This window comes from Rhinoderma darwinii, chromosome 3 (assembly GCF_050947455.1).
Source record: "Rhinoderma darwinii isolate aRhiDar2 chromosome 3, aRhiDar2.hap1, whole genome shotgun sequence".
NCBI lineage: Eukaryota > Metazoa > Chordata > Amphibia > Anura > Rhinodermatidae > Rhinoderma > Rhinoderma darwinii.
This window is the reverse complement of record NC_134689.1, coordinates 6,038,447-6,051,663: the sequence shown is the minus strand read 5'-3', so window position 1 is coordinate 6,051,663 and position 13,217 is coordinate 6,038,447. Positions and strand designations below refer to the sequence as shown.

General features: G+C 47.7%; 2 protein-coding genes across 2 annotated transcripts; one reads left to right on the top strand and one right to left on the bottom strand.

The window, feature by feature from the left end:
• Nucleotides 1–273: 273 nt before the first annotated feature.
• REP15 (RAB15 effector protein) lies at nucleotides 274–1,002 on the top strand. Its single transcript, XM_075859796.1, has one exon. It carries the CDS (start codon nucleotides 274–276, stop codon nucleotides 1,000–1,002), a length of 729 nt encoding a protein of 242 aa, XP_075715911.1.
• Nucleotides 1,003–3,456: 2,454 nt separating this feature from the next.
• On the bottom strand, nucleotides 3,457–13,134 carry CYB5R3 (cytochrome b5 reductase 3). The gene is made up of 9 exons (XM_075855759.1): nucleotides 13,000–13,134; nucleotides 7,994–8,125; nucleotides 7,512–7,584; nucleotides 7,212–7,318; nucleotides 6,993–7,122; nucleotides 6,727–6,810; nucleotides 5,748–5,833; nucleotides 5,055–5,151; nucleotides 3,457–4,278 (listed from the first exon to the last, which is right to left on the bottom strand). The coding sequence occupies exons 1-9, from the start codon at nucleotides 13,018–13,020 to the stop codon at nucleotides 4,106–4,108; spliced, it is 903 nt and encodes a 300-aa protein (XP_075711874.1). The 5' UTR covers nucleotides 13,021–13,134; the 3' UTR covers nucleotides 3,457–4,105.
• Nucleotides 13,135–13,217: the final 83 nt, after the last annotated feature.

The window sequence follows — 13,217 nt, the reverse complement described above, 5'->3', positions numbered from 1 at the left end:
CTTTTAAATGGTCTTAGCTCACCATCTCTGGCGTAAGCCTCGCTCCGTTATGACGGCCGTCCCTTTAGGCTTCTCTTTGTGAAAGTCGTTGGTCGAGTTCCAGCAGGTGATACAATTACCGGCCCCGCCCACCATGAACACGTCCAGGTGACTGTATACAGCTCAGTGCAGGTTCCCAGCTGCTGCCGACCGTCCACAGGGCTGAACGTCTCCGGGTTGTCTTCACTCGTCTCCTTCATGGTGACGTCTCCTCAGATCTGATCGCCTCAGACGATGGGTCAAACGCCCTCCGCTCCCGTGATCATCTCCCAGCCGGAGAAAGCGGACATAGTCTGTGAGATATTCAGCCAGGGAGTGGTGCACGCCTCGCAGAAGCTGAGGGACTACCTCGGATTCGAGGACCCGTGCGGCAACCTCCGTCCCAGCACCGAAACCTTGACCGAGATCTTCCTGGTGAACTTCATCAACTTCTGCATCGAAAAGGGCGTCGAAGAACGAGTCGTCACCAGTACGATGACCAAGCAGCAGGCCGTCCTGTTTGGGGTGGACTGGATATGGTCGCTGTTGGGTCCAGACAAGACGGTGAGGCTTCAGATAGCCGTCCAGGCCTTACAGATGTCCGACTTCAATGGAGACAGTAGAGGGGACCCCGAGGCGTTCCACCATGGGGCCTTCAAGGAGATTCAACTTACGGACACCTTCTACAAGAACAAGAGCCTCTACGAGAAACTTGAGGAGTTTTGCCGTCTGGTGGGCTCGGACTGCCTGGGACTCTTCATGGTGTTTGGTTTTCCCGGAAAACCCAAGGACATTCGAGGAATCTTATTGGACAGCGTCAATAAGGAGAAGAAGAAAAACAACTCCCTCCCAGGAGAAAGCGCTCTGCAGCAGTTCATCCTGAACACTGACACCTTCCTGCCCACCCGGGAGATGCTGGACACTTGTATGGCCAAGAGGAACGGGCAGAGGAACATTGGAAAAGTTTATATCAACTTTTTATAAACAAAAAAGGGGAGGAGTTACAAGAAAGCTGAGTGACAACCAATATGGCCACCATTACAGCTCACACTGAGGTTGTCACTCACCAGGGTCCTGAATGGCATATCTGCCTAGTTATGTTGTCATATGTATTGGTGTATGAATAGGAAGATTTGACATTCTGGGAAAGCTGGGTGATAAGCTGTAATGTCGGCCATATTGGTTGTCACACAACTTTTTCCAGAAACCGATGTAACTATGAATTGTTGGGGGGGGGGGGGGAGGAGACGTCTCGCTGACTGATATTTGACGATGTCTTTGAGTTCACTCGTTTTGACCTCCCTGGGGGCGGTTTTCAGTTCTAATAGAGATTTTGCTTTCATTTCATATTGTTTTCAAGATCTCTGCTTGCTGACAGGAACATTCTATTTACAGTGAGAGGCTGAATAACTGTATGGACCTGATACTTTTCACAACTGAGGGTTTGTTACAATGTATCGTCTACACAATCCTCTGTGATCTAAGCAGCCTGGACTCCAGCCTGATACATTGTAACAAACCTCTCAGGACAGGAGGGACATTTGTGCTGCTGATGTGTTCACCTTACAGGAGATTTTGTAGACTAGAGGCAATTGTAACAAACCCTCAGCTGTGAGATATGTATAGTCCTCTCGGGCACTGTTTGAGTAGCCCTACTGGCACAGCCTGGCACTATGTGGGTGAAGTGTGACGCTCACAGAAGTGTTAGTTGATTTTCTGCTGCTGTCGTAATCAGATTTTTGTTGTAAAATAAAACGCTAATTTCCCCAGAGGAGCCTTTTAAATCGCTCTGGAGAGGGACTGGAGAACGCTCACTACCCCAAGAGGTTCTGCAGCAGTTCAGCTTGAGGTGCTGTTTGGGGCTCCTGAGGTGTCAGTATTCATGTTAGGGTGTAATATTCATTTATAGAATAGGGGGCGCACTACATCCTTACTATGGGAGGGCTCTGCACTGCTATTCTGTTTTGTTGTTGGGGCCCCCAGACTTTAGGGCCTACTCCTGTACAGGGGGTAGCATTTGTTACCAGGCCCCTTAACATATAGGGGCCCCTAGTCCAGCCACACGAGGGCGCAATGATGAGGAGGGGGTCACAATATCTGAGGTTCAGGCCCCATCCTGACCGCCTCCGCCCTCCAGGTTTTTCTTCCCGTCCTCCCCGCCCTCCTGTACACCCGGATATCGTTCTAATAAATCTTCAGATTACAGCGCGGCCCTGACACCCTTTAATTGCTGGATGTATTTTGATGCTGGTGCCTCCGATATCCACGGTACCTCATACCTCCAGCGCCTCTCTCTGGCCACTGCTATCACTACACAACACTAGGAGGCGTTGTATGATTCCAATCACTTCTAAACAGAATTACAAATTGAGCTGTTTTAGGTCGTCTGTATAGTAATGGCTGCCCTGACTCTGACCCCAACCCGGGAGGCTCTGCAGGGATGAGGTACCGAGGCATTATAGAGGACCCAGCAATGAAAGGGTGTCAACACCGCACTATAACTGGAAGCCACAAATATTAAATCTGCATTCTGGTTGATTAATGGATGACCCAGTGTTCCTATGATAACACTGAGTTGACAGGAAGGGTTGTCTTGGTGACACAGAAATTCTTCTCAGGAGACCTGTAACACTGAACTTTCACCACCAGGTTGGGTCTGACTTTGTGTAATATATCTCTGTAGCGGTCAGCGCTTAGTTTTTCTAACACCGAGGTGCATAATATTCTGTCTCCCTGGAGCCACCACTAGAGGGAGCTCACTGCATACAGTAAAGTCAATAATACAGTGAGCTCCATCTAGTGGTGGCTGCAGGTAGACAGATCATGCAGCTCTGTATCAGAAGACTAAGCAGCCACTGCTACAAAGATCTTCTGCCGATTCCCTTTTCATTTAACCCTAGGAATGAATTGTTTAGAAGGAAGTGCGGCTTTATCCAGCATAATCTTACATTGTGGAGGAGTGTACACAGCGCAACGTCACATGACCCTATTGTAATACAATCCTCGTTCTGGCCTTAGGGAAAAACCTCGCAACGTCTAATGGCGTCACCTTTATTTTTAGAACTTTTCATTAAATGTTATGAAAAAGGAGTTTGGTCTTAATTAGCCCTGGGGAACCCTGAGATAATAGGGGGTGGGGTTCCCCTATTCAGAACTTTCATCTGTTATCTAGACTAGAGAGAAGCTACGTGTGTGTGTGTGTGTGTGTGTGTGTGTGTGTGTGTGTGTATATATATATATACACACACACACACACATATATATATACATACACACACACACAGTGACTTTGTATATAACTGTATTATAGGGTTAGTGGCTTTTATCCTGTATTAGTGACCTCTAGTGGCACAGTGTGGTACTGTTCTTTTGGTTAATAGCTGATACATTGAACCCATCAGCTAATTATTGGGGACAATAAAACACCACAGGAGACGGTTTAAACTTGTTCCAAAGTCGCTGTATTTAGGGTGAAAGAATAAAAATTACATTATACACACGGAACTGTCGAGTTACAAGGCAAAATAAATGTCTGTGAGGGGGCCGGATGGGAGGAGAGACGGGAATAGTGCAAATAGAGGGGGATGTCGTAGCACATAAGAGGCACGTAACAAGCACCGGGCAGTGAACCCCACGCGTTTCGAGGTGCAGTGACAGTCCTTAATGTTACCGTCTTGTATCACACTGGAGATTTTCCGTGCTCAATTCTAAAACTGGACTCCAGAACTGTAAAGATTGACTTGTGGAACTACAAGTCCCAGCATGCCTTTTTACTATGTCAACTCTTCGCTAGACCAACTTCATAACAAACCCCCAACCTCCCAGAAAGATCATAAACACCACAAAACCTGTGCCTGCCCCTTTAAGACCCCCCCCTCACCACTGATACATAGTGTCACTGCCGGTTTTACATATTTCGGATCGGCTGATTGCAGAAGTCCTCACACCGGTCACGCGGCCGCCTCATAAAAAGGCCGATATATAAACATTATGCGAGACAAATACACAACGCAGAGAAAAGAGGAGACGTATACGAGGCCGGGACTGGCGGGAAACATTCTATTTGCCTTTACGATGCTCCTCACGCCTAGTAGGCGAATCTCCGGTCCTGGGGGTAGCCCAGCTTGTCCAGACTGGGGTTGATTGCGTACTGGATCATGGGGGGAGGTCCGCACATTAGTATCAGGACGTCGTCCCCGGGGGGAGGCATGAAGGCTTTTACCATATCCTCATTGACAAAGCCCTGGCTGTAATCCCAGTCTACAGAAAAAGACACAATCACAGATCATAATCATTTTATGCCCCCTAGTGGTGGGGGAGGAAATTACACCTGTGATGAATGAAAAGTTCTGAAAAACTTTTTGGGGGGGGGGGGGGGGGGATTATTATTTTTTCTACACCAGTTTCCTAACTAAGAAAAGTTGTCTAAGCCTCGAAAGTCACAATTTGCCCAAAAACAGGTGTCAATTATAGCGCAAATCTCATACCTGGCGTAGATTTTACTTTCTGCACCTGTTAATAAATTACGCGCTTTTTATTCCAGCGCTACCTACATTAAGACTTGCATCTGAAACCCCAGACTTCATGAATTCCCTCCTTTGTGTTTCAATTGCTCCTTTTAAAGATCTCTGCTTTCAGTCAGTGAATTGGAATATCTTAAGGCTAAAACCCTGTCCTCACCTATTACTTCTCACAGCTGTGTTTGTTACAATTGCATCCAGTCTAGACGCTTCTCTGTGAGCTAAACCCATCAGCAGCACATATCACTCTCCTGTCCTGAAAGTTTGTTACAATGTATCAGTGCAGGCAGAATGTATCAGTCTGGAGTCCAGGCTCCTTATCCCACAGACTATGATCTAGACAGGATGGAATTTTAGCAAACTTTGTTTGGATGGATTTTAATATAAAAATGTTCCAATTCACTGACTGCAAGCAGAGATTTTGAAAATGGTGAGAAATTTAAACAAAAAAAAGCTAAAAAATAAATACACACATCAAATGTGGGGTTCAGAAGACATTAAAATAAGGCGACTTACTCTCGGGCGCTCGGTCCAGGGTGTACCACAGCTTGAAGCTGGGATAGTTTGCCCGGATCTCCTCCAGCTCCTCTCGTAGCAGAATGTCCTTCTCAGCCTGAAGGAAGAAAACCAATCTGAATAAGACTTTATGTAGATGAGCGAGCAGGTAGGTTGTGAATATCCTGGGCACCATGGGCTACATAAGCAAATTAGTTACATCCAGAGCTGCATTCAAAATTCTGCATATCAAAGTGTCAATGATGTGACCTAACAACTTCTGTTATAACAGATCCCACAATGCACCACATTCTGGGAACAGCAAGCCAGGAGAATTCTGAATGCAGCTCTGGCTGTAGATAGAGTACGGCAGGAACAGTCTTATGCCCAAATACACAACGTTATATAACGAGCTACACTGAGAAACGTCACTATGCCTTTAAGAGCCTCACTGCCATGGTCAAGGATGGAACATGCCACCAAGATCCGTCAACTTCTTACATGCACATATAGGGGGCGCTGCACAGGTGCTGGTCTCAATTGAAGCCAAACGGCCCCCATTTGGCCAGTAGTCACAGCAGGGCCCCCATATTCTCCTCCCGACAGCAAAGTCAGGACACCCCATACACTTTAGGTGGCTGAATCTGACGATTTCAGTGGAATCGGCCGACTCATCTCATGTGTATGGGCACCTTCACCCGTCGCCATACCTACCTGGTTAGCGAAGAGCAGATAGCAGACCGTCGGATCGTCTTTGTCCTTCGTGATGGCGCGGATGAGCTGGAGCATCGGGGTGATCCCTGCAGAGAGAACACGACAGTCATCGCCCCCTGCTGGTGGTCTGAGCGCGAGGGTCAAACTAAGACTCGGGCCAGACACTAACCCCCCCCCCCAATCACAGCGAGTCACATGACACTTAGAGAGAAATTGATGTTCAACTTTTGCCAATTTTTGGCTGTTCAAAAAAAAAAAAAAAAAAACGTTTAAAATATTCAAGGGAAACAGAATAAGGTGAAGTGCGACCGTAGACGTTATACTGGACGGGAGAGGCCGACGACCACCATTACGACCGTACCTAAGGGGCTTTGTTTTTCAATCCTCACCTTTTTTTTTTTTTTTTAGATTTAACCCCTTCCTGCTGCAGCTATTTTTTCCTTTCTGTCTTCCTAAGGGTCAGTTCACATGGAGTTGACACGTTTTTTTTGACGTGGAAACCGCGAGCAAAAAGCAGCAACATGCCCCATCTTCGGGCATTTACGTCTCTGACCTCCCATTGACATCAATGAGAGGCAGAGAGAGCGCATTTCGCAGCCTTTTTGCGAGTGTCGCTCAATGGGCGCGAGTGAAAAACAGCGAAAAACGCTGCAAACGGCGTGCAAAAAAAAAAACAAAAACTGTGCCATAACTTTTTTTTTTTTGCAGGACGAGTCGTGGTCTTTAATGGCGACATAAAATGTAATGAGAATTTAAAAAAAATTAAAAAAAAAAGAAGTCTTAATTGTTGCTTCCTTCTGGGTGCAGTTTCCTTATTTTGCAGGAAGGGGTTAAACCCTGCGGGACCGTCAGTGTCAAACATCTACACAGCGCGGCCACCGACTGGAGTCCCGAGCACCACCGGGAACAATCCGGAGCTGTAACAGCAGGTGGGAGGACTACAACGCTCAGCATGCGGACGCTGCCCCCATCATTGTACCTGTCCCGCCGGCGATCAGTCCCAGCTGCTTCACTTTCTTTGTCACCGCAGGAGATTTCTTGTCCGGACGGATTTGGAAGGTTCCTTGAAAGAGGAAAAAAAAAACTATTTAGGGTTCGAAACGAGTCTGCGCAGCGGCAAAACTACAACTACCAGCCCGCGGCTTTCAGGAGACGTTGGGAGTTGTAGTTACGGGGGTGATAACAGCGAGAAAAACTACAATGTATATTATAAATCCAGACTGGTGAAACAGCCGCAATATTTACCCTTCTCCGTGTAGGTCAGCAGCCCGCTGGGTCCCCTGAAGTCGATGGTCTCCCCAACTCTCAGCCCTTCTAAGTATTGAGACATTTTGCCGCCCTCCGGAAATTTGGGGTGAACGTCTTTAAAGTAAATCTGTAATAAAATGATCAAAAAACCAACAAAATTCATTCACTTGGGGGAGGAGCTACGCCGCCGATCCTGCCACGTGACAGCCCACGTACCTTAACCACCAAATCCACAAATCCTTTATCATCGTCGCTTGAGACCGGAGTGTACGGCCTGACAACCAGGTTCCCGTCTATCCGGGCTGATAGGTAAATGTGTTGTCCTGTGAAGAAGAACCAGAAGTCATTGGGGGTGGAGAGGGGGGGGGGGGGGTCACGTACGACAGATTGTGGGTAGCCCGACAGGTTCACGCAAGGCTAGATGGGCGAAAGCGGTTAAATGGCGCCATATTTTCCAACACACTTACGCCATTTTCAGTCACCTTGATCAGAATTAACGGACTCTAATATTCTTACCAATGGGGAGACCCAGGATGTGGTCGGGAGACGGCAGCGCAAAGCGGAACCTGCGGGTGTCATGGCTGATGACCTGAGAGGAGACATCGAGGGTAGAGAATAAACCGGTCACGTAAATGGCGACAACATTTCTCTGCGCTGTACAAAAATAGCACCTAATGGGGGGGGGGGGGTCACAAACGTATTCTGCGGCGTCAGGCAGATCGAGATAGATATATATATATAGATATATCTAATTCCATGCACTACAGCACTGTCCATCCTAATCCTCCTGGTTCATGAATAAAACACCAGAGCTGCAGTGCAGACTGACACCAGTAAGACAAATCCTTGTGTAGGTTTTTGAATTCTTTACATTTTGTGACACCGGGGCCCACATCAGTCTGATCGGCCTCAGGTCGACCACCGCGCTCTATAAAGCGGCGCAGCATCTCGCTCCGGCCATCGTCCCGCTCAAGCGACCAGCGCCATTAGGAACTTACCTCTTTGTCAACGAGCCTCAGCGGGTATTTGACATCCGCGCTCTCCAAGGTGATGGCCGGAGCAGATTTCCCGAAGATCCTTCTGAATATTGCGAAGACGATGAAGAAGGGGTACCCCGCGATCCTCCCCAGCTGAAAGAGAACGGCACGGTTAACCATAATGTACAAAACAACCGCTCAACAACGGTATAGAAACCCGCGAGAGGGAAGGGCTGTCCCCATATACAGGAGATAAGCGACATGACCAGACGAGGGGGGGGGGGGGTAATACTTTCCGACAGCCGACGTTCAGTATGTGTACAGTCATTTATTTAACTACGATAAAAGGAGGACCCCGCCCCATGACGAGCAGCACCGGCGCCTGATTTAGACGGGAAATTTCCACCTACATTCCGGGTATATTTAGATGCAGAGTCAGCGCTGGACGTCCTGGATTATAAATAATTCACCGTTATATCCTCAGCTATTGTAGAGAGACCGATGTACAGTGATTACTTATCCTGTATTATACTCCAGAGCTGCACTCACTATTCTGCTGGTGGAGTCACTGTGTACATACATTACATTACTTATCCTGTACTGATCCTGAGTTACATCCTGTATTCTACTCCAGAGCTGCACTCACTATTCTGCTGGTGGAGTCACTGTGTACATACATTACATCACGTATCCTGTACTGATCCTGAGTTATATCCTGTATTATACTCCAGAGCTGCACTCACTATTCTGCTGGTGGAGTCACTGTGTACATACATTACATTACTTATCCTGTACTGATCCTGAGTTACATCCTGTATTCTACTCCAGAGCTGCACTCACTATTCTGCTGGTGGAGTCACTGTGTACATACATTACATCACGTATCCTGTACTGATCCTGAGTTACATCCTGTATTATACCCCAGAGCTGCACTCACTATTCTGCTGGTGGAGTCACTGTGTACATATATTACATATCCTGTACTGATCCTGAGTTATATCCTGTATTATACTCCAGAGCTGCACTCACTATTCTGCTGGTGGAGTCACTGTCTACATACATTACATTACTTATCCTGTACTGATCCTGAGTTACACCCTGTATTATACTCCAGAGCTGCACTCACTATTCTGCTGGTGGAGTCACTGTGTACATACATTACATTACTTATCCTGTACTGATCCTGAGTTACATCCTGTATTATACTCCAGAGCTGCACTCACTATTCTGCTGGTGGAGTCACTGTGTACATACATTACATTACTTATCCTGTACTGATCCTGAGTTATATCCTGTATTATACTCCAGAGCTGCACTCACTATTCTGCTGGTGGAGTCACTGTGTACATACATTACATTACTTATCCTGTACTGATCCTGAGTTACATCCTGTATTATACTCCAGAGCTGCACTCACTATTCTGCTGGTGGAGTCACTGTGTACATACATTACATTACTTATCCTGCACTGATCCTGAGATATATCCTGTATTATACTCCAGAGCTGCACTCACTATTCTGCTGGTGGAGTCACTGTGTACATACATTACATTACTTATCCTGTACTGATCCTGAGTTACATCCTGTATTATACTCCAGAGCTGCACTCACTATTCTGCTGGTGGAGTCACTGTGTACATACATTACATTACTGATCCTGAGTTATATCCTGTATTATACTCCAGAGCTGCACTCACTATTCTGCTGGTGGAGTCACTGTGTACATACATTACTTATCCTGTACTGATCCTGAGTTACATCCTGTATTATACTCCAGCGCTGCACTCACTATTCTGCTGGTGGAGTCACTGTGTACATACATTACATTACTTATCCTGTACTGATCCTGAGTTACATCCTGTATTATACTCCAGAGCTGCACTCACTATTCTGCTGGTGGAGTCACTGTGTACATACATTACATTACTTATCCTGTACTGATCCTGAGTTACATCCTGTATTATACTCCAGAGCTGCACTCACTATTCTGCTGGTGGAGTCACTGTGTACATACATTACATTACTTATCCTGTACTGGTCCTGAGTTACATCCTGTATTATACTCCAGAGCTGCACTCACTAGTCTGCTGGTGATTACTAGGAACAGCTCTAAAGTAAGCAAAATTGTGAAAACCCGATGTGTGGGGATCTAGCGGTGATAACGAGGGGGGCAACTCCCTATATTTTGGTGTATTGGAGCTCAGATGTTTCCATGTGACGTCTCGGGATCTGTCCGGCCTCTTGTATTAGTCACCACTGACCCCCCCCCCCAGAGACTGCACATTTCTCAGTCAGGGCCGTCCTCGATGTAGAAACCATGTGCTGGCACTGATGCTTATGGGAGGGGGAACTTATGGCACGTGATGGGGACACTTTACCATTATGGGGCCCTGTACTTATTGTGGGGTTCACAGGCACTGACTAATGAGGGCAGATATATGTATGTACAGGAGGGTTCCGCTACAATGTTCTCTATATATGGGACCCCCTAGAATCTTTTTATAAGAACAGCAGGGAAGACTCATGTGACACTTTGGGCTCTGCTGAATGGCTGACCATTCACAAAGAGGAGGGGCTTAAAGGACCAGCTACTCCCTGACTGGCAAGTTCTTTTTCACACCACGGATTGAAATCCACATTTCGGAACATGCTGCGGATTTCTCAATGACATAAACGGACGGCGGATTAGGGGGTTTAACGTAGATTTCAGAATTAAATCCGCGCCAAATCCTGGACATGTGAACGAAGGCCGAGTCCGCACGTCGCAGACTTTTTCCGTCGTGGATCTCAGAGCAAATCCCAGTGAGATCTCCCGCATTCCGCGCAGGTTTAGGATTAAAGCGCCGGGCACAAGACGGTAAAATATGCAGCTCCGCGTAGATCTTTTTCCACTACACGTGGACGGTTTTTCGATTATTGACCTTTACCCCATTCCATCTACCTTCGGGGCTTCGGTCAGATACGGATGACAATACCAGAAACAATAGCGCATTAAACCACGGACACCATGACGGAAACCCAACGGAACTTATTAGAGTCAAAGGCGTTCCGTCAGATGCCGCGGATATTCGTCATAAGACAGAACCGGCGGTTCCGGTATTTGTTGTTTTGCTCCTCTGATGATGGAGAACAAAGGAAACACGACACAAGTGTGAACAGTCCCCGACACGATCACCACCCCAGACCTATATATGTCCAGACAAGATCCTGGGACAGCGCCCGTTATCCTGGGACCGTCAGAATCGGAGATCAGCGCGACCTTCCCCCCAATTACCGAGGACGCAGCCAACAACGAAGGGTCGACCTTGTGAAATGTGGAATTTAACCCAAATTATTAGGCTACGTTCACACAGGGCGGATACGCTACGCAAAAGTGCACGTTGTATCCGCCCCGGGAGATCCGGACAAAAACAACGCAATTTCTCAGTACAATAAATAACGGCGTTAGAAACTACAGCTCGCAAAAAAAAAAAAAAAAAAGACCTCACACGTCTAGATCTCTGGAAGAAAAAAATTAAATAAACGGTTATGGCTCCTGGAGGGCGGGGAGGAAAAACCGAAAAAACGGCTGCGGTGGGAAGGGGTTAAGAAATGAAATCTGAGCTCTGATTGGTTGCTACGGTTCCACTAATAGACGGTTTTAATAAATTGAGGCTGTAACAGGCTCTTTGTGTTTCAATTACTCACCATTTCAAGATCTCTGCTAGTAGTCAGTGAATGGGAACATTCTTGTTTAGGTCCAGAGGCTGAAAACCTGTACAGACCTAAAAACTACTCACAGCTGAGGGTTTGTTCTGCGGCTGTGGATCGGAAACAGTAGAACTGGCAGCTGTAAGGATAAGAGCGCGTTCACACAGGGCGGATACACTGCGTACAAGAACACAGCGTATACACCCCGGACGCCGCAGGGAATTCCGTACCAAGAACCGCACCAATAATTCCCGGCCCGGTTCTTAGGCACAGACACCTACACGTAGCGATACAGAAAGGTGTCCGCGGCTAATAGAACCGGGCAGGTCCGTAATTGCGGAGTTATTTTACGGTCGTGTGCACGGGATCTTATGCTGCGGATTTTCCACAATGAAATACGTGGCGGGAGTTCTGCAGTGTTTACGCTACGTGTGGACGCGCAATTATTGTTCTCAACACCAAGAACGAAGCGTCGCCGCGACACGATCTGAATATGCGAACGACGATCCTCAACCCCCGCTCATGTGACAGCCCCCCCCCCCAATGTACTACTGGTCCCAGCACCGGGGGGGGGGCTGACTTCCCGCTCAGCTGCTTAATGACACACTTAGACACCAACCCCCACAAATAATTTTTATTATGGAGTACCCCTTTAAGTGCATGTAAAATCCTGGGGGGGGTCATAATCATCATATAGGGGGAACACATACAGACGCCAGGCTCCACTACAATCCTCTAATATACACTAGAAAGTATAGGCCCCCTCTCCCCCATTCTCATTAGTGGGTTTAGGGTCGGGGACACATTCCAGACAACTCCACCCAACACCCGAACTGGAGCCCCCGCGGTAATGAGGTTTTCAGATGCCGTTTTTCCGCAGCATCTGAACAGAAACTTACACTTCAGCCAGTTGTCATATCACAGGGAGGGCACGCGGCTATATACAAGGTCACAGGGGGGGGGGGGGGCTATACAGTATATAGAGAAACATTGGGTATGATAGAACAGGGTTTAAAGTGACCACTGCCCCCATCGGATGACACCGGGTAACTTTGCTCAGTGGCCACTCTAATTACATGACAACCCAAAGTTATGGTATTGCCAGAAACGCAGGATATAGCCGCTGCAGAACCTCTTGTGAACACAGCGGTCACTCATTGATGCGTCTGCAAACAATACCGAGCAGGGCAGATATTATGATCTCCCAGAGCGAAGGATCCCAGGGCCGTCACACCCATCCAGGCCCAGAAGCGGAGGGCAGCCCGCGGGAATGTGTCATCCCATGCTGTGTCATTCCTCCCGGTTCCAGCCCCCCACACGCCGCAGTACCGGCTTACCGTGCTGATCTGCGCCCCCATGTGGCCGGGTGATGTGCGGCGACAACTCTCGGGAACGACACAAAGTTGCAACTGAACGTTCTAAAGTACAATGCGGCCGAGATGACAGTCTGGCCACGCCCACAGCTGCCTGATTAGTTCCGCGCGCTGCCAATCATAACACACGCTGCGCTGTCAAGCCTCAACTCCGCCCAACTTAGAAAGGGACTCCTCCTTCT